This window comes from Gymnogyps californianus, chromosome 7 (genome assembly GCF_018139145.2).
Source record: "Gymnogyps californianus isolate 813 chromosome 7, ASM1813914v2, whole genome shotgun sequence".
NCBI classification, from domain to species: Eukaryota; Metazoa; Chordata; class Aves; order Accipitriformes; family Cathartidae; genus Gymnogyps; species Gymnogyps californianus.
Window position 1 is genome coordinate 6307333 of NC_059477.1, and position 22204 is coordinate 6329536.

Genomic DNA, 22204 nt, shown 5'->3' on the forward strand with positions numbered 1-22204 from the left:
GACTAAGACTCAGGGATTGCTGAAGTCGGGATGCAGAAACCTCACTTTATTTCAGAGGTGTTCGTAACACATGAGCGATGTTCTCATCATCTTGCTACCACAGGTACACAGCTCCTTCCAGCAGATGGAACTGCTTAGCCTTTCCTGAACCTGTTCTGCAAAGCAGTATGTAAAACTGTAGTTTGAAGATGGATAACAAAACTGACCAGGTTGGATGATCTAACATTACCAGTGGAGAGGAAAAGGCTGCAATTGAAGGACATAAAAGCTGAAAATCAGGAAGAAACACAACAACAAAAAGGGAGAGGTCTTTATAAAAGCAGAGGTGAAGCCAAGGCACAGAAGAGAAAATGTCCAAGAGTTGCATGAGTGTGGCAATCAGAGAAGTGAGGCAACAAGGAGAGAAAGTAAGCAGGGCACAGACTTCTGATCTTTGCATAAGGGACATAAGGGACAGGGATAAGAAAGGTGTGTATAAAGCAGATAATTTCAGAGAATGATTCTGCAGTGCTTGTACTTAAAGCATTCCATGAACACAGATTACTCTGAAAACGGGCTAGTATTGACTTCTCTTGCGTAAGTGTTCATCATCCCCCAAGAATAATAAACCATACTGTTGACTCAGACCAGAAACCTGTCCAGATATTTCTTACTGTACTAGTAAAGAAGCTCTAGCAGTTTCCCAGTTATGAGCTGAAATGGGTCAGACTTGAAAAATCACATGAAATCCCAGAATCCATGGCTGAATTCAGATCTAAATTTCACAGCTCCTCCAAAGCCTCCCATCAGTTATGCTGCTATCATCATTAACAATTTCTTACAATTCATAAATAATGTGTAGCACTTTATGAGACAGAGCTTTTTGTTCCCCAAAGAATTGATGATCTGGTTAGACAGATGAAACAAATCAGCCATAGAATATATTAGGAAATTCAGAGGAATCCTAAGGAACTTCTTCATTGTTAATGATGGCTAACAATGACAAAGTATTGTCGTGCTGCAGATGTGAATTAGCATGTGTCAGTGTCATGTAAAAAAACAGTTGCATAGGGGATAGTGAAAGGAGGTTGGTTTCCTGGGGATTTTGGAGTGATGGGACAGGAAGAGTATAGGGTCAGCATGGGAGCAGGGCGGAGAGGCACTGCAGTATTTGCTGAAGCAAACTCAGCAGAGGAGAGCCAGACACAGGGAGCAGAACAGGCTGCAGAGCAGCTGAAGGCAGGGCATGTAACTGTCAGGTTAAAACACAGACAGAAATCAGCAGTCCAGGAAATGGCCATTCAGAAAGCACTTCATTGCATACAAAATGCTACTGGCCAATAACTTCTACACAGGCATGACCTCTGCAGAATGCATGGCTATGTAATGGTGCATCAGAAGACACCCAGTGAGTCCTGGGGGAGGGTTTCTGCCTACATAGCAATCAAGCAAGTTGGCAGTACGAGTCAGGTGCTGCAGAAAGGGCCAAGGTACACAGTTTATCCCAGAGGACGACCTGGCTCAAAATGCTGAACAACATCCAACTCCTGCAGTTTGGAGTCTGTGTGCCCCCTGTGGATCTGCAAACTGTCATCATCTACTACCCGGGACTGTAATTCAGAGGTTATTCAGGAAAGGTGGTTTTAATTACCCTTTTAAATGAATAATGAATATGGCAAACAAATTCTAAATGGAACACAAATTTTAAATGGAACACACAATTATTTACTGAATTAACACAAAAAGATCTGAAATAAGGACAAAAGGAGATTATAAAGATGAACAATAAAATCATTTTACTCACTGAGAGTTTTTCCTTTGCTTGTTTAAATACACCAGGAGCCTGGTTTGTTTCACCACCTGCTGCTGAGAGACCCAAAGAAAGACTTTGATAGTTAAAAACAATAATAAGCACTTAGTACACTTGTTAGAACAATTAAATGCCTTGGAACTACTGTGCAAAGCAATTACTTCGTGAATGACTCTCAATGAACTGTATGCAGGAATGTACCTGCCTTAAAAATGTCCTGTATTCATCATACTTGAGGTAAAATGGTATTCTACATGTTTCAAACAAATCGAAATTTTGTATTCATGTTCCTAGAGGTCTAGAAACTACAGTAAAAAGTTCAAGAAATAGTTGACAACTATAAGAGGCTATAGTTCTGAAGGTCAATCCTCAGACACCTTAGCATCCTGATTTTCAGGACTGTCCTCTAAAAATCAGGCTCCTTTAAGTAATGCACAAATTAAACTAACTTTTCAAAATATTAGCCAACATTCCTAATGGAAAGAGAGAGATTCACTGTTGAATTATCATCCTAGTTGCGTCAACAAGGTCAGTGTGCCATGGGTCAACTAAGTCCTCAGACTTTAGCAATTCAAATTATATCTGGGACATCAAGTATGTTAATTCACTATTTCATTTATCTGATACAACATGGTTTGAGGTAAGATTTTTCTCTCTGACTTAGATTCCATCCTTACAAAAAGTTTTGGAATGGGGCAGCTTTTTGGAAAGCAGGTTATTAGTTTCACCCCAACATTGCTGCTCAGGAAGTGATCTGCCACACAAAAACTAGATGTGAAATCTTTTGGTATCTGTGCCAGGATGCCTTTAGTAAATGCAGAAGCAGGACAGTAGTCACAGATTACAACCTTTTGCTGTAAACCTAACTGTCTTCCAACTGTAAAACCAACCCTAACACATCGTACAGGACAGAACCGATTAACTTTCTCCTTTCCCTGTACAGTTCCCAGGTGTGGTGAGGATATCCCTGGTTTTCTGCCACACTTCCCACTCTAGTTCTGCCCTCTTAATATGATTTTTTTTTTTTTTTTTTTTACATTGAAGGAGTAGGAGAGAAAACTTTTGAGGAGGAAAAGAATATATAACTGCGTACTTCAGTAGTTCTGAATTTGTAACAGCGATAAGTACAGCACAGCCCTCCTGCGTCACATCTGTTACTGCTGGTTTTGGTCTGTTTTGCATTTCTTCTAAATAATCACAAATAGCATCTTTCCTCCTTCCCTTGGTATTGAACCCTAACCAGCCACCACTATGAAGTGGAAAGAATAGCGGTGCTGCTTGTGCTGACTTACCTGAAAGCACCACAACTTCTCCATCTAAACAAAAGATCTCTACAGGCTCTGCTGGCAGTTTAAATACACAGCAAACATGTTTTACCTCAGGGGGCAACCCCAGAACTGAAGACAAGGAACAGAAGTGTATCACATAGTGACTCCCGCTCACAGCCAGGTAATTGTCCTGGCCTTGCCACCGTAAATACTCCTCTGACGGCACAACTGCAGCGGCATCTCGCAGCCACTAAGAGAACACAAGTCAGATTGGGGTTTCATTCATGGAACTACACCAGTCAAGGCAAAGACTTCACAACTCTTTCCTCAGAGTTGGCCATGCAGTTTCTTTTTCAAATGGCAAGGATGAGTCTCTTAAAAAGCAGTCCCTCCCTTGTGGATATGGCACTGTAAGTTACCAGTATTTGCCAGTGCTTACCAGTGACACGGGAATTTTTTTCTGGTATTGAGGGGAAATAGGGGAAAGATGTCATTTCCCGGGCCACTATGCAGAAAATACAAGCAAATACTAACTTTTTTTTGTAGACACTTGTATCTTACGACTGGACATGTTTCATTTTAAAGTCACAGTAAATGCAACATGGAGGTTTCAACTGACTGCAATACACTCAAAGCTGTATAGACTACACTGCCAAGGAACTTTTGGTGGGGCTCCATTGGCCAGGTATCACTAAAGCTGATAAGACTGTTCCAAATAGGACACACTGACAGTCAAAACTGGCTTCAAGAAATGGTGCTATATTTTACATAAAAGGAAAATGGGAGAGAGACAGTGTCCCTCTAAATTCCAGATCGTGGAAAGAGCTGGATGACTGGTTCAGGCTCAGGGATGCATAGGTTAACATACGGCCGCCTACACTCTTAGGATATCACATAGCAGTGCACTCTTTCTCATGGCCTCCCCTCAAGTCCCATCAGTAAGTATAAAAAGGTGAGGTAGAAGAAAATAAGGGATACTGTGAATTTTCCAGCAACACTGAGTATGGTGAAACATTCTAAAAGACATTTTTGTTCACTTTGTGGTATGGTTCAAGCTCCTCTGCTTTAGAGCCCAAACCTCAAAGTTCAACCCACATTACTGAAAATTTTATGATCAGTCTGGGTCCATCATTTTGGTTGCTCTCCATCTCAGGATTTAAATGTACTGGGAGGTCATTTTTGTATTACATTTTTCACTTTGACTAATACATCTGCTTCACTACGTATTGGAGTGAGAGAGAAAAAGCTCTGATGGTTGCCAGGCAGCACACATTCAAGGCACCGGGCAGATTTCCTTATGCAAGTCTATTGGCATGACTCAGGCCTCTCCGGGACGCTACAGGCCAGAAGAGTTCAGAGGAGTTAGTGGTAGAGTACCTGAGGGCAACACAGCACTGACCACAAGGCTGTAGAAGTGTAGACGAAGTTGAGAACACTACAAAGCCAACACTTTTTCCCCCCCATTTCCACTGCTTATTGAACCTCCCGGGTCTTTTGAAAGAATATGTGAATTATGGGTCATAACTTCTGAGCTGATCAAGCTGTGCTTCAGCAAACAGCAAGAGGTAGCAAGAAGAGTTGTTTTAATCCTTTTTTAAAATTCCTCACTCTTGGGTAGTTCTGGTCCAGACTGCAAGTTAGGACAGCCCAGAGACTGCAAACTGAGGAGGAGCCATCACGGCAACACAGAGGGGCCTGGATCAGCCTTTCCTTCCCCGGCTCCATTTCTTGTGAGGGGGGGAAGTAAAAGGACCAGATTCCCTCACAGGAGCAAGGCAATGGGACCGAGTATTTAGTTCTGTTGTCCTGATGGACTACAACCAGGAGACAATACACACTTCATACAGTTGAGGCACGATATTAAAGCTGCCCTCGCATAACTATCCTTTTACTGTATTTTCACTAGTCAGACCTCCATACTGAGACTGGTCTAAATTTAGAACAGGAGTGACTCACTGGTGCAAAACTGGATGGGAACGACTTCTTAGGAATACTTTTGGTATTGCACTGTTTAACTATAGGATGGGTAATAAATCCTGTTCTTAATTTCTAAGCCCTGAGAAGAGGCCTATGTAATTCTGCATTGCTGTGCATGGTTCTTGTCTTAATAGCCCTAGTTTCACTCATGAACAACCTCACTGCAGCATGCGGCTATGTTACATGACAGAAAACCTGGCCTCTTTTAGCAAAATTTTTTTTTTTCTTAAGATCACCAGAAAAGTCATGTTCATCTTTCCACCCTGAACTCACAGTAACAATGAATAATATGATGAAAATGCTGAAAGTGTTCTTTTTGGTCCTCTAAATAATGATACACCTATCGAGATGTAACAGGAATCATTTGTTTCGTCCTTTCATCTTCCTCTACCAAATATTAAGATTTTTGCTTGGAATGCATTTGTAGTGTGAGCCCAGATTTCTTCTCTCTCAGCTTCATGCTGCATGTGGCTGGATTCCCCCTGTGGATTTTGACTGTACAGCATAAACATCAGTGACAGATTGGAAAGTGTCAATGCAGATAACATCAATCAACAAAATATAAGTCTGAAACACTTCTTATTATGCATGAGAGTAAAAAAGCAAAATAATGGAAATGCATACCATGGTTTAAGCTGTCAACATTTTCCCACCAGAAAAAAAAAGCGTAATTAAAAAAAGAACCAAAAAAGAACAAAATGATGAGTAGAGATTCCTACAACATCACACTATAAGCACAATGCCAAGTTACAACCACAGCACTTGGAGGTCCAAGCTATGACAAGCATACATGATCATGGCCTCCATTAAATAAACAAACAAATACCAGGAAAGAAAGAAGAAAAGAAAAATGATACAAAACACTAAAAAAGCAATACTATTTGTGAAGACTGATATTCTTGAAGGAAAAAATAAAAAAATAGAGAAGCTGCTATAGCCATGAGATTTACAAAAAAAAAATATGTCTATGTTTGCCAGCCACATTGCATAACTGAACAGAACGCAGTCACCTGTCTGCTTCCGTTTAACACAGGAGAGATGAGTTGGTCTAGTATATTTGATAGCAGGTTTTAAAATGATTTTCCTGGAGGGAGAGTGGGCCTGAACTTCAGTTTTTTTAGCAAGTTCAGCTTTCTTATACACTGCTATGGACAAAAAAACACAAAAACATAGAATCAGGAAAAAAACCAGCAAACAGTTTCATATGACAATACATCAAGTGGCAGGCCCACTGCTCCACAACTCCAACCCGATCCGTTGCTTCTACTGGGGTGAACAAATCCTAAGTCGGAAGAGGGGGAGCACTGGTGCATTAACCTCAGATGTGTTACCCAGTGATCAGTGGGGATGCCTACAATGAAACGGGACTGGTGGAGCAGTGAGCCTTGCACATGGCTTTTCATATAGTTGTACAACATCTCATTAAAAGGCACTACCGTTAATACTGTTAAGGTGCACATCATCTACAACAGAGTAACTGGATAGTACTGTACAATAGTAAAAAAAATTTAAAAAATAAATATATATTGTAATAGGGAGTGTTAAATGAACCTTTTTTCCTTCTCACTTCATCTCTGGAGAGTGTGCTAGGTTCCTTTTTAGCTATTTTCCTTTCAGGAGTAGAAATCCTGCCTCTCCCAGTTTTAAAAGGTTTCTCTTTTTTATGCTTATCAAGAGATGATCTTCGCAATTCTCTCTCTGCCTTCTCCTCTTTAGGAACAGTCTCTAACTGTTCAGTCATGATGCTCCTATCATCATCTGTAGGATCAGAGCAAATTATAACAACAAACAAAAGATTAGTAACAATTGTTAACAATACTGCGGTGGAGCAGGGAAAAAATAGTTGAAGACAGAGCAGACGGATTAATAAAAAAAGGCAGACTATTTTACGATTTTTCTGAAACATGCTGAGATTACTATTACAACTATAATAATTTTGCTTTTTGATCATTATGATTTGGAAGCAAAAATATTTAACAGACAAAACAGAAAGGATAATGCACACCTTGAGTATCTGCCCAGAGACTGTCTGTGTCCATGATGGAGTCATCAATTGTTGTTTCATCTTTGTAATCATCACACGTCTCTGTCTTGTAGTCGGTGAGCAGGATTTCTTCTCTCTGGGGTGAAGCAGGAGCTTCTGGGGAGCCCTCCTTGGGCTCAACTTGAATGTCAGCCACTTCCTCAACCTCCAGCTCCTCTTCAGCCTGGGAGTCCCCTGTTTCGATGTCTTCCTGCTGAGTAGCAGCAAAGCGCACACTGTGAGAAGCAGATTCACCCTCATCAACTGTTGTCTGCACCACTGTGATAAAGTCATCCTCTACTGTCACCACTGATTCAATAATGCCTTTCAGTTCAGGCACTGCTTCTGGGCTACCCTTGGCTAGCATTTCTTCAGCAGTAGGTTTCCCAAAGTCTATTTCTGGGGGCATTTCTGATATAAGATGCTGTTTATCCTCTTCTTTTTCTTCTTGCCCTACTTCTACCTCTTCTTCCTCATGTTCTTCCCCTTTTGTGGCCCCAGCTGTCACTTCACATGGCAGCAGCTTTTGCATTTCCATAGGTTTCACAGCTGTATCAGGAATCTTTTCAGTTCCTTCTGCAGGCTGTGGTATGCTCTCCATCTGAATCTCAGCAGGCTCTTCCTGGAGAGGCTCAGCTTTTGGAAGGAGCTCCACAGAAGGCTCCTTTGCTGGTAACTGTGCAGGCGTCTCTTCCCCAGACACGGGAGGTTTTGGAGGTTCTGCTTTGACATCTTCTGGTTTCAAGGATTCTCCATTCAAACCTTCTTGGGCTTGATCATGTTCTCCACTAGATTCATAAGATTCCTCTTTATCAACTGCCTCTTGATGTACCAGATCGGGCTTAGTTACTTTTTCCTTAATTTCTGTTTCCGACAGTTTGGTGCTGTCCTTCACATAACTAGGCTCGGTCTTGGAAAGTACATCTGCATCCTTTGCTTCTCTGGACAAGATGGTCTGATCTTTCTGTTGAGTGTCTTTGGGTTCAGGCTCTGCTCTTTTAACAGAGGCTTTGTCCTTCCCTGAAGGGAGAGAAACAACCTCACTGATCTTACTATCTAACTGACTCTGATATTCTTGGTCAGCCCTCCTTGCAGCCACTTCCAAATCGTGCTTTATAGCATTGTAATCTGGTTTAATTGGAGCTTCTATCTCAGCTATTTCAGGAACAACACTAAGCGTCTTCTCCTCCTTCTCCATCAACAAAGAAACAGCATCCTTTTCTATTGCTACCTCTGAAGCTGATATTCTGTCATACATGGTATCATCAGTTACATGAACTTTATCAGCCACAATTTCTTCTTTGATTTCTAAGATTGCCTCAGGTCTTGTCTTCTCTGGCTCTGCACCTTTAATGGGATAGACCTCTTTAGAGTCAGCTTGATCTTCACTTTTTTCTAGCACAGTATCCAGCTTCTCTTTTTTCTCCTGCTCAAAGTCCCTCGCCAGAATGGACTCACCAGTGGCATGCTGACCTAAGTCTTTTTCACTGAGGAATTCTTCTTTTGATTTTTCAGCTGCTGCCAGCTTCACTTCTATTAAAGACAGGTCGGGAGCTAAGCCACGTCTCAGTTTTTCATCTGTGCCTTCGTAAAAGGGACAGGTTTCGCTCGTTAAATTCTCACTGTCCTGAACTGGAGAAGGGAGTGGGACTGTGTACTTATTGAAAACACAGTAGCCCAAGTCTTCTAGCTGACTTTCAGCTTTTAGCGTTACGTGGTTTTCATCTGTCACAGGTGGCAGGGCTGTGCTGCTGTCTTCCACAGCAGTGTCAGAAGGAACTGACTTCTTTTGCGCCACCTCAGCATCTGCACTCACGGACGCTAATCTAGATCTTGTCCCTGCTAAGTCTAACATTTCAGGCAGGTCAGGAGCCAGGACAGCCCCATTTTTGTAATAATCTTTGGCCAGGAAAGGTGATTCGGCCAAGGTCTCAGGCTGGACTTTTTCTTCTGCCATTGCTTTTTCTTCTTCAATGTGCTCATCTTCCTCTCTACTATCAATGGGGAAGCAGGGGGCCTTCTCCAGTGCTGGTGTGGTTGCTGGCAAGTAGTCATCACCTTCATCCATACTTCCACTGGTGTTAGTTAGAATATCCGAAGCGAGGGGAGAAAGATCATGTGCACGACCAAAGCTAAATCCTAGAGCTATTGAATCCAGGCAGGACATGGGCAAGTTAATAGACATACTTCTCTGTTCAATTGCAGATCTCCCACCAAGTCCCAAGCTCCTGCTCAGAGTTAAGTCATCTTTATTCTTACTGTGGAGTTCTCTCTTATCGCCATAGACTTTGGGGTCAATAGTGAACATTCTTTCTGTCGGGGAACTTGGTTCTTCAGATTTGTCTGGTGTAAAGCTCTGAGCCAGGGTACTGTACCCTATCTCATGAGCAGGCACACTCTGCTGCTGATCTAGTTCTGTCTGTAATTCTTCCTCCTCTTCCTCTTTGTCTTCAGGTATTAGATGATCTGTCTGATAAGGCTCATACACACTCTCTTTAGTGTCACTTAGCTCATAGTAATCACTGCCTTGTTTCAGAGCGTCTGCTTTGAAGGCTTCCTCTTTCAGAGCTGAGGTTTCAAAGTACTTCGACATTCCCGATCGATCTTCCTCCTCTTTCATTTGATGAGGAGCTGAAACACTTGTCTTATCCTCCTTGGTATCTTTTTTAACATCTTTCTCTTGAGAAGCTTCTAGAGTAGGAGTCTTGTCCATGGTTAAACTTGGTGCCTCAGGGGCTTTCTCTGTTATTCTGGATAACTGAGTGGTATCAGAGTGCTCTACTGTTTTCTCAAGTGTCAGTTCATGGCTTAACTTGGCTGGGGGTACCTGTGTGCTTGGCTGCACCTCCTTTTTCGTGTCTACTGTTGCTGGGAGCCCACTTTGGTCCATTTCTTTTTCTGCTTTGAGAATATCAGGTGACTTTTTAGCTTCACCATCCTTTTGAAAGTCTGCTTTGTCTAGGGAAAGTGCCTTAACTTCAGGTTTTGTGGTAAATTTACCATCATCCAATATTCGAGCCTCCCCTTTATCATAGAAATCATACCTTTCTTCCTCATCACTCTCATCCTTGGTCATGTCCTTTTCTTCCTGCCACGCAGGGACTTTCTGGGTGCTTGGCGTTTTCAGGCCATCTACAGTTACTCCTGAGACTTCCTGCAGAGCTAGTGTCCTGTCTCTGTGGATCTGTTCATCTTTAGTGATGTCTTTGGCAAACAGCTGGTCAGTGGGTTCCTGTTTTGTTTTGGAACTGTCTTTGAGTGGAAGCTCCTGGGGGACAGCAGGAGATGGGCCTGAAGGAAGTTCACTTTTGGCTGCTTCTGCCTTGGGTTCTGATAGCAATAGAGAACTTTCACCATGGCTGATGGCAAGATCTTGCACATCTTTCAGGTCATCTTTAAATTTCATAGATATAACTTGGTTGGATGATGAGGGCACATCTGCAGTCCTTTCTTCTGTTTTGCTCCCTTTAGGCAGTTCAGATGACAAGTCCTTTTGTTCTTGAGAAGCAGGAGGCTTGGCAGCAGGTTCTGCAAAACTGGCTTCCCCTTTCTTTTGTGAATCAGTTTCCAAGATCTGTTCTGATAGAGGTGAAGGCATTTTTTCTTTGTCTTTGCTCTGTGAATCCTTTTTGTCTATAGCCTCTGTTTTTGCTGGCTGTGGAACTAAGGCATCATGTTTAGGTTGCTCACCAGTCTTACTGTCTTTCCCAGACTCACGTTGCTTTGTGTCTAATGGTTCTGCTGCGAAAGGGCGTGCGCCCTCCTGGACACGGAATTCCATCTTCGTGGCTGCAAGTAAATCTGAAGTAGTTTGTTTTGGTTTTATAACAAAATTATTTAAAGCACTTACAGGCAGGCAGTCATGTGGCTTACAACAACATCTTGGTATGAATGATGGAAAGGAGAGGGAGAAAGATGCAAACATGCAGCAAGGCCATCCACCTAGAAATCTGCTTTAAAGTGTTAAATCCTAGTTTCCTTTCAATATATGAGGTTTTACAGTGAAAATGTGAGTTGTACACATATAAATATGTGACCACTGAAATGAGATGAGTTCATGTGAATTCTTCATCTTCATGGTTTGTATACAACAGCAAAACCACAAGTAATCCTCACTTCATTGGTATGCTTTGCTGGACTCTGTAGCTTATGTTAGTTTTGCGTTAGTAAAGTCTGCAAGATTAAGTCCAATCGATAGTATCTTTGTGTGTTGCTGACATTTAAAACATACATAGTTACACATTTCTATATCTTTTTTACATTTTTCTTCTATACGCAGCCTAAACTAAAGAAATAATGCATACAAAAGGTTTCACAAGTGTCAGAAGAGGCTGGGTTTTTAATTGTACGAACTTTTGACATTCACTCTTCGGCAAATGACAAAAATCTCACTGCTGTCATGAAACCGGTATATGTAAATCAGCAACAGAGCTATTAATAGTCCCAGATCCTGAAGGTCTGGTCTTCAAAATGGCCAGCCACCTTCAGCTGTAACCGAGGTCAAAGAATACTCGGCAAGTTTCAACAACTGTAGATCAGGCCCTAATTAAGTTTATTTGAAACAAAAAATGCTACTCTTACAGTCTGCCACTATATTTTTAGGGAGTAATACCTAGTTAAGTTTTTTTTTATAGATGCTCTGTTAATCATTAACAGATTGTTCTTTTTTAATATCCTATGGAAAATAATGATTCCTATCATATGGAAATCTTCCTATCTTGGAAAATATGGAGAGATACTGCAGAATGTGGCAGAACTTTCTGCAGTAATCTGTAAAAAAAGTTTTACGAGTTTTTTCTAAAGCTCGCTACAAGCATTGCGCCAACTCTGAATCTCCTCATATCTGATTTAAAGTCCATGAAGCCATCTTTTTGCTATGATGAATTTGAATGTTTTAGAACAATTAGTATCAAAGTATTGGTCATTCTTTAAATATTTGCATATGTTAACATTTAGTCAAAAAAGCAACTGCCATTCTAAACTCTACAGGTGGAAAAACCAGAGGTCTACAACTACAGTAATTTTGCTCCTGTATGCTTTTACATTTGGTGACCTACTTGCAAACCCTATGAAGTATAAAAACATGGCCATTGAGCTGATGTCATCCTCGTTTCACAGAAATTAAATAGCTAGATACTGACTTTCTTTATGTATCCTACTGTGCCTCTGACTGTAGTGCAAATGAACAATACCAATGGCATCAAAATATATTCTGACTGCCAAAGGAACTTAATATTCTTTAGCTGGGCCAGCCAGAACACCAGCCTCGCAAATGCAGCATTTCTTAGCCAGGTAGCAAATGGGTACATCACTACTCCACACAATGCGTCTTTACACCTTGTTGCACTGGCTGAAGAGAAATACCATTAAAAGGAAAATCTTGAAGCCTAATTCTTACGTACTGAAAGACAATTGATTGCAGTAAATATTTTGTTCAGTAAGCGGATCAGAACTTCACCCTGTGCACCCAATCCTAAACTTCAATATGAAGGCAAACATCCCAGTGGAAGTGAGGGAGGTTTTGCTTAAGAAGGCACTCCAGCAGGGTTAAACATTTGTATTAAGATAAGACACACAAAAAATCAGAGTTCTGGCAATGACTGAGGAGAGGAGGGGTGGACTGCAATGAATGGCAAGGATATGACATAAGAAGCAATAGCTTTAGGGAAGCTACACCAGAATGCACTGAAGCACACATACACAAAAAAAAAAAAAACCAAACAAACAAAAAACCTGCACACTGCAAATGAAAACATTTCTACAGTTTAAGCCTCTTTATGTCATAGTCAAAGTCAATATATCTACTTTTTGAAAGAAAAGCAGATGAATCTCTGCACCAAAAAGAAAAAAAATATACATAGATTAGCAATGTGACTGGCAAACACATCTGAGATGGGGGAAAAAGGCTTACGCAGAGGAATCAGCTTAGCTGCAAAGCATATTTTATCATGGCAAAGTAAAAAATCAGGAATCGGCCGCAGTGGTGGGAAACCATGTTGTCATACAGCACCTATGCAATCATATTATCTGCTACACACTCTTCAAGCATAATAACAAGAGCAGTCATACTAATAAATGGGAAGAACAGGAAATGAAGCAGCCTTGGAAAGCATTGGAGAAAGCTGGAGAAGGATTCACCGGCAGCAAACACATGCAAACCTAAGGAGGACACACCTTCCTCAGCTGAGGAAGAGGATGTGTCTTTCAGGGGTGTTTCTGCCACAATGGTTACACTCTCCCTGCTGGATGCCACACCTGGCACTTTGTCTTCGTGACACACTTTGGCCTCCAAACCAGAATCCGACTGACCCTCACAGAGGCCCTTTGCCTGGTCCGAAGGCTCAGTGGGCCCGTGCTCTTTCCCCACTTGCTTCCCAGGAAGAGCAGCAGGTTTCGCTTCCACAGCCATTGGACTCTCTATTGGTTCTTCTTCTTGGGGATGGAAAAAGGAGGCGACATCAACACCAACAGTAAACACCAAGCACACAGCTCAACAGGACTGCTTTTACATAACACTTTCAGCTCTGAACACTTTGGATTTAAGTGTGTCAAAGGACTGCTAGCATCCAGCCCATTTTAGTCATTGTGGAACTGAATTTTCCTTAGGAAAAAAAACAAACCAAACCAAAAAACCTGTCTCCCCCAGAGAAGCATGTTTATGCTGTAAGATGAGAGCTGAAAGTGTTTTACAGGTATACCTCTCCCAAAGATGATTGTGGGTCAAATATTCACTGCAAATGGAGATGGTATTGAATGATGGATGGCTCTGACAACACCAATGCATCAATGAGCTCAAAGCACACTGATACTTTTCTGATAAACGTGCTGTTTAATCCAGTACAAGACATTCAATTGAGGTGGAGGAAGGTATGAGGCATTAGTTTCTTTCCACTGACCTTGGCAATACAGACTGCTAAACGCCAGCAAGTCAATCTATCGCATGAATCCTAGATTTGGCAAAATATTGAGCCACTTCCATAGTCTTAATAAGCCTCGTGCATGGCTGATAACTAATGTTTTCGCAAGAATTCAGCCAAGATTCCTACACTGAGCGGGTTTATAAACGACTTCTCCCTTAGGCTGCCTGACATCTGAACTCTGTATGTGAAAATCACAGTTTTAACACAAGGACTCTTCATTTTCTTTTCTGTTTCCCCACTAGCCCCCAGGCTTCTCATCACCAATTAAGTCAAAGAAACCAATGAGTGCAATATAACTATTTGTTCATCTGAATTTCTAAAATACATCACTCAGCCTATGGGCTGTTAGGATCAGTATAGTAGTATAAGAGCCATCTTTACTCACGCCATGGCAGACGAATGATTAGAAAAGTCTCCATTCTGGACTGTACTCCTGCCATTGCTACTCAGACAGAATACTACTGTGCCCTATTAGTATCCTCTCTGATAAGAAGTCAGGATAAAGTGTGAAACCTTTGATTCAGCAACACAGTTAAGCAGCTGACCAGCAGCCATGTTACAGTCAACCTGATGACCTCCCTGGGTTTAAAGTTGTCTCATGATTAAGGACTTTGCTGAATCATACTTAGAACAAAGTGGTTTCGAATCTGGAATTGGCTGTATCCAGTCTCTTGGTATTAAAATAAAACCTCCTCACAAGGGCTTGATTTTTCTCCTGAGATTGGCCCAGTGAAAACCAGACAATCAACCATCCACTTCAGTTACGGCCTTTAAAAAGTGATTTAAGGAACACAAACACTATTTGAGGCTGAGAAAATATCACTATGTAAAGTACAACACATTATTAATAACATATAAAAATGTAATTAAGGTTAGATACTGTATCTTAAATGAACAGAAGCCAGAAGATTCAGAATCAGAACTGGACCGATGCCTGAGTGTTACAGGGATATTTACACACGGTGTCCTGGTTTCGGCTGGGACAGAGTTAACTTTCTTCCTAGTAGCTGGTACAGTGCTGTGTTTTGGATTTAGTGTGAGAATGATGCTGATAACACTCTGATGTTTTAGTTGTTGCTAAGTAGCGCTTATCTTAAGCCAAGGACTTTTCAGTCTCCCATGCTCTGCCAGCAAGCAGGTGTGCAAGAAGCTGGGAGGGAGCAGAGCCGGGGCAGCTGACCTGAACTAGCCAAAGGGGTATTCCATACCATGGAACGTCATGCCCAGTATATAAACAGGGGGGAGTTGGCCGGGAGGCGCGGATCGCGGCTCGGGAACTAACTGGGCATCGGTCAGCGGGTGGTGAGCAATTGCATTGTGCATCACTGGTGGTTTTTTTTCCCTTCCTCCCCCTCCTTTTTTGTTATATTCCTTTTCATTACTATTATTATTATTATATTTCATTATTACTATTGTTAGTATTATATTTTACCTTAGTTATTAAACTGTTCTTATCTCAACCCACGAGTTTTACTTTTTTTTTCCCCCTCTTTCCTCCTCCTCACCCCACTGGGAGGGGGAAGGGGGAAGCGGCTGCGTGGTGCTTAGTTGCTGGCTGGGGTTAAACCACGACACACGGGCAGATTGTAAAAGCAGCCTGGCAGAACAGCAGGTGTCCAGCTACAAGAGGCCCTGACTTGAATAACTTGCTTTACTTTTCTTTTTCCGATTTTATGTAGTTTTGTATGTGCATCCCTTTCAACTAAAAAATTTTAAGGAAAGCCTCTCATTTTACCCAGAGCAATTTCAGGTATACACCTCCATTTCCTGAGACGCTTCACACAATGCCACATGATTAAAACTAATTACTTACCAAAGTAGAAAGTTATCCCTGACTTAACGAAGGAATCCTACAGACTCTCTTTGTGCAGCAGGCTCTTTTATGCCAATCAGACTGCTAGCTTACAGGCAGCAAGTGAGGAGGGCTGTTTCATAATGCCTATCTTTTCACTGATGATTCAGCTTATTTCCCTTTTTTTTTTCCCCCTCATAGATGTGCTGAGACCTTACACTTTCACCAGGGGCAGATGCATATGACTGAAAAGGAAGCTGCCCATGAATTAACCAATCCAGGAGTGCTCTAAGTACAGCTATAGGTACCCAGCTATAGTAAGGCTACTCCTGTGCTTTTCCGTCTCCCCTAGCTTCAGGCAGACGTGCTGATATTAACAACCTTCAATTATTAGCATTGATCTCTTTCTGGTGCTGTTGCAGTATTAGGTTATATTATCTTGTTAATTCTGAACAACTCTGGTTTTCTTGAAATGACCTGGTGAGCAATTTCAGGTATACACCTCCATCTTCCTGAGACACAAACCTTCAGAAGACTCAGTACTGTTTTTAACTTCAGCTCCTGTGTCCCAAAATTGAGTTAATCAAATGTTCCAAGATGAAACGTGATCTATTTTGCCTTGGAGAAGAAGTGAGCATTCCTGTTAGTCACTGAAATAGATTCTCCCTTGATTCCTCAAAAGCCATTTCACTTTTATGTAACCTCCACTGATAAAATAATACTTATGTGCTCAGGCCATAGAAAAACAGGGTACAGAAACACAGTAACAGTGAACTTTTTTTTTCTCTTTGGTTGCAGTCAGCTGACATGTTAACTGGGTGTATCCACAAAACAACTGGAGATCAAACATGACCCAATACTGTCTGAAGTCACCTGTGTATACAGGGACAAAATTTAGTTCCTTTGCCTACTGGAGAATTAAAGACCTTCCACTGCTATCTTTGGTAGAGACATGTTTTTTTTTCCCATTAACAACTGACTTACCTCCAGCAACAATCTTTTGGTGTATTTTGCACACTGTTCTTGGCAGTAATTCTCTGGCACAAAGAACAAACTAGCTTACGCTTTTAACTAGCTGCTCCTTTTGCTTCTGCTATAAGCTAGGCCAGTAGACCAAGAGCCCTGATTTAAGCAGGGACTATGGTTTCACTGACCCCAAAGTTGCATTCATTGCTCACGCTGCAGCTTCACTTGGAGATGGAGAGACTCTGGAGGGGCGTCACTTCCATGTGGGGAGAAAACACAGCTAGGTTTCCCTCCCCAGACAGCAGCAATCCCAGGCACATATATAATGGAATGGATGGCAGGTGGGTAGAGGGGAAGAGGAACAAAATGGGACCATGCTCAGTTCACCTTCATCATGGCCCAACAAGACCTCTGTGCTCTTCACTGTGGCACTGGGACGTGTACTAGAGCCAGTCCACTCTGAGCTGAACAAAGGGTGTTCATAGTACTCCTCATCCGAATTGTAGGGCTCATCATCGGGCACAGACACTGAAATGGAGGGGGCCAGGTGTTTACGCCACTCCCTGCTGGCAGCAGGCCCACAGCCTGGGCAGTGGTGTAGCGGTCCCACCTTATCCTCTGCCCCTTCATCTACAAATAGACACACACACAGACAAAAGCTGCAGGACAGACAGACAAAGAAAAGACAAGACAGGATGGATGCATGCACTAGCAACACTAGCCACTATGTCATACTGCAGAGTGGATGAAATCAGCCAGGCTACAGGTTAATGCAGGATGGAGGAATGAGGCAGCTGTGCATTTTAACACATGGGCCATGTATGTGGCATTTCCTACAGTGTTTATGAACATCGGAAACCAGCCGTCGGAGTAAGTGAATTTCAAAACTATACCCTCATTATTCAGAGGAACACATACTGTACACAAACCACATCTCACAACTCACACTGATACTCATATGTATTATACAGCTGACTGACTGTATTAAAAACCTCTGAAGTATCCCGACACAGTTGTATCCCTCATAGTCATCAGGTGAAGTACTTGAAAGTGTAAATTTTAAAAAGTCGTTTAATTAAAAAGCAAACTAGCTTACACTTTGGTCAAAGGTGGTTTTATTTCTCATTGTATCTAATTCAAAATTCCCCACTTTTTTCTTTTCCCTATAAATAACATTTAAACAACCAAAAAACCCCTTCCCCAAATAGCTAGCTACCTTTCTTCCTGATGAAGGCCACACAAAGCTGCGCACAGCAATCTCTTTTAGTCCTATATTTTATGCTGTTGTGTCATGTTTCTGTGGGTGAACTAGCTCCCACTTTGGTGTTGGCCAATGCTTTGGAATGACAGCTTTATTCACCCATCACTGTAGCATCACAGATAATCACATAATCATCTCAGGACTACACCAGCTACTGACAGCTACAGGGAAGGGGAGCCTGGGTTGGTTTTTGCAAGACAAAGAAAAATAATACTGCCCAATAAAAACGACTGCCCTACCATCTGATCCATACAAACCTAAAGGGGAGACTTGAGAGCTTGTGTAGGCTAAGGTGCCGTCTCACCATGAATAAAGCTATGAAAAACTAAACATCTAGTACTAGAGAAAATATGTTTAAGCCCATTCTCTGTGTATGACAACTGGCAGTTTGATGAACACTACATTCATGGAGTGCCTTTAGCAGCTGCAGCTATCCCACTGGATTTCCTACTAGCTTCAAGAACAAGTCCATGCCCGGTGTCCCTGGCCTTTCTCCAGGTAATTACAACTTAAAGAGTTTCCCTAGAGCATCCAAAACTTTCCTCTCAGATCCAAAACACTGAGTCAGAAAGCAAGGCTTTAACACAGGCAGCGTAACAATATTAACCAGATCTCTCTGTGTGACCCAAAAACAAGATGGCTCATGAATGCTGCTGTAACTACCCTTACCCAAGTCTCAGAAAGCAATTTTTATCCAAATCAATTCCATCTATAAGAGCTCTAAGGTTCTTCCTGGCAAATAACAGTAAGTTTTAAGTTTCTTTCTATAGCACACCATGACAAGACAACATCTGTGTCTTTAAAAAAAGCACCCTCTGCCTTCTGCAGCAACATGGCAGCAAGTGTCCTGTAATGTAATGACAGGCAGTTCTTCTGCCTGGGAAAAGAATGCTGTAGTATCAACCCATTCAGGCTCAGTCACCCACAAAAAGGAAGAAAAATTATTCATCGATGGCAATATTAGTAGCTCCAATATGTATCACAGTGCTGCAAAAGAAAGATTATCCATGTTTAAGACTCTGTGACAGCCCTGAGGCTGGCCAGGACTGAAGGTATGCTACGTGCACCTATGCAAATACACAAATATCACCCATGGAACTTAGTTCAAGAGAACCGTTCTCACATTTTCTTTCAGGGCACAAAGAGTGCCTGAACCACTGATAGTTTAGTTGCTTCACTCCTGTAGTGGAATCCAAACCCCAGATGCAGGGGTTTATGCATGCTTAAAAGAGGTAGGAGTGGACAGATAAGCCAGCAACCTGCTTCCGCCAAGCAGGAAGCTCTGCAGAGCACTGCAATAGGAAATGCTAAACACAGGGCTGTACCTGAGCTTCCCACCTTTCCCTAGTACTCAAGGGCCAGCAGCAAGGTTGCAGGGAAGCATCTTGATCCACTTGCAAAGCAGAACCCATGGATTTCTCCTCCACAGAAGCTTCTACAAAATTCAGTGACAGATTTGAGGGGGCTCGCGGTTTGCAAAAGGCTAGTTACAGGGGTGAGGACATGTCTCAGGGTGCAAGAGACCCGGAATCAACTCCCTCCTAAACCTGAGAAGATTCAAAACTACAACTCCTGCTTCTTTGCAGGGTGCCCTCACACTAGTCCATGTATTACTGTGGACAAGAGTGGAAAGGGTTGACACACTTGCCACCTCTTCTGCTGGAACTGGGACATAGTGGAGAAAAGAATGGAAGGTTGATACGGTCAGAAGCAGAACATGGAGAAGGAGGATGTGCAAAAGGGGAGGTTCTCCTTCCAGCTGTGGGTCATATTTATCCAGGGGCCCTTCAGAAGTAAAATGCATCAACAAGAGTGAAGATGAAACCCCAAGACTTCTCTATACTGATGCAAACAAGGCTGAAAATTCCTCCTTTATAGGCTCTGAATGGATTGTAGGCAAGAAAATACAGGCCCTGCCTCTGCTCCCTAAAACTACAGAAACTGACAACAGTAAAAATGCTTAATATATATTATTGTGATGGTCCAAAATCATTAGGAGTGCAAAGTCTAGCATTGTTTGGGGCTGTTATGTCTGTGGCTATCACAGATTTACATTGATTATTTATCAGTTTTAATAAAGATATTTTCAAAATTCCTGCAGATAATTTCATTAACAAGATAATTATGTCTTTAAAGGAGGATATGCTTTTATTTCCACAACGACAAAAATCCTTTCTTTGTTATTTTAGTCCCTTCTAATAGTTCTTTCTCATCTCAAAGCGTGGGAAAAATCCCCAATGTATTCTAAAGTCCAAGATTAAAATCACTTCTCACAAAGGCTAATTCTGCTTTAGCTTCCCGGTATCTTTTGAAAATGCCTTTCAAGAAGTAATTTTCACTGTAAATAGATCCATTTTTACAGGACACTTGGTTCCTTTCAGTTTGTAAAATATTGTTAGTTGGTATATAAAGCCCAATCTGAAATGCCTATTTCAAAATGGAAGATAGTCCATCAAAGGCATCCTTCTATCTTGTAACATTTAGAAAAATTTTTACATGAAGACATTGTTGACCATTGTCAAAAGGTGCAGAGCACAAAAGAAATGCCAAGTTGGCAAGAGAATATCGCATCAGCCCTGCATGATCAGATACAACTGATAAAAGGATTAGACGGTGCTAGGGAAAATTTCATTTCCTGAGCAAAATTATGTTACTATAGTTGAAATAAATGAAATAATTTCAATAAGGCAAATTAGTTATCTTACCTTCTGCAGCAGTAAAAAGGGACAGGCTCATTTGAATGTTTCTCTGCAGCCAAATGAAAGAAAGAAACCTACATCCACTGACTCCTTTCTCTCATAAAATACACTTGACCCACAAACCTCTCTGTCTTTTCTACCTTTTTTTTTTTTTTTAATTTGTGTTTGCTGCATGGCTGGCCACATCCACCTTCGTCATGTCTACAACAGTGATTTCCATCCTACTATGACTGAAGGAAGTCTCTTTTGGATTCAAAGCAATGCAACACACACTGACAAGTGCATTAGGAAAATGTTCTATGAGAAGGGGAAAAAGGAGGTCTGAGGTAGATACACACACCAAGCGCTCACCTTTTTTGTTCAACAACTGTAGAATTGGGTTAAATTCATCAATTGTATTCTACCAAGCAGAAAGACAGACAGACAATGTAAAGGTGCATGAGGATGGATAGCCAGATGGTATATGGAACTGAAGGTTTAAACAAGTACAGTAAAATTGAGTCAAACCCTACTGAGGCAAACTCTTCTGAATGGGAGCTTTGCCTGAATAAAAATGACAGGTCTGGCTCACTCAAGTCAGCAAAAGCTCAACTTACCCACAGAAAATAAGGACCACACCTTCTAACAAAGAGCAGAACACAGGATTTTTACTACCAGTAACTACACTGAATTAACAACACTGATATTTTGGGAAAAAGCAACATAATATACTTCTGGTGAAATTTTTTTCAAGAAGTTCCTTCTGTTCATCAACCAGTTCTACTGTGAGTTCCAGTTTCAGAGCCGGACATAAGAAGCTTCCAGCAGAGTGCATTAATGACTCAGCACATAATTTCTGTCCATACTTCCCTTACAAATCTACACTTTTAGGATTTATACAGGCCATCTGCTCTGAAAAATTAAGAGTTGAATCAAAATCTTGTCATGGAAAAGTCTCCTTTGACTAACATTAAAGGAAACAATTTGAATGTTTTTAAAAACTGTAGCATTGTGTAAATCATCAAAATGACTCCCAAACACTGACCTTTCAGTCCTTGCAACTACCCCTGCAGGGTAGATAAGTAAGTGCTATTATTTTAACTCAATTCTACATGCAAGGAAAGAGAAAAACAACAATGTTAAGTGACTTGCTGAGTCATATGCACAGCTGGGAACAGCACGGTCCAGTAGTTCATAATAACCTCGAGTTGTATAGTGTTTTGCCACCTTCTTGTGTTAATACAACTAGCTAAATGGTTTCCATATGCTTAGGGGGCAATCTACAACCTCCTGTCAATTAATCAATATGAGGACTTTATAAAATCCTAAAATAAGTGCAAATAATACTGCTGATAGAAACAGCATGCAAAGCTAATCCTCAACTAAGGGTAATGGAAGAACCTTGACATTGGCCTGAAGCAGAAGAACAAGCCCTTTATTGTGCTCTGAAAAAATCAAAAAGCATACGCTGAACTAGTCAAGTGAATTATATATTAAAAAATAGTGATAAAACCCTGGTAACAATTCTAA

General features: G+C 41.4%; 1 protein-coding gene across 5 annotated transcripts in view; it reads right to left on the reverse strand.

Moving 5' to 3' along the window:
* MAP2 (microtubule associated protein 2) overlaps nucleotides 1-22204 on the reverse strand; it is a 229209-nt gene that overhangs the window by 23455 nt on the left and 183550 nt on the right. For 2 of the 5 annotated variants that reach the window (XM_050899942.1, XM_050899941.1), the window contains exon 8: nucleotides 1784-1845. In XM_050899942.1, coding sequence (XP_050755899.1) covers nucleotides 1784-1845 — 62 coding nt within the window. Of the gene's footprint in view, nucleotides 1-1783; nucleotides 1846-6044; nucleotides 6180-6585; nucleotides 6793-7039; nucleotides 10859-22204 lie in introns of those variants that run through there. The other 3 variants (XM_050899940.1, XM_050899938.1, XM_050899939.1) reach the window with 3 other exon arrangements.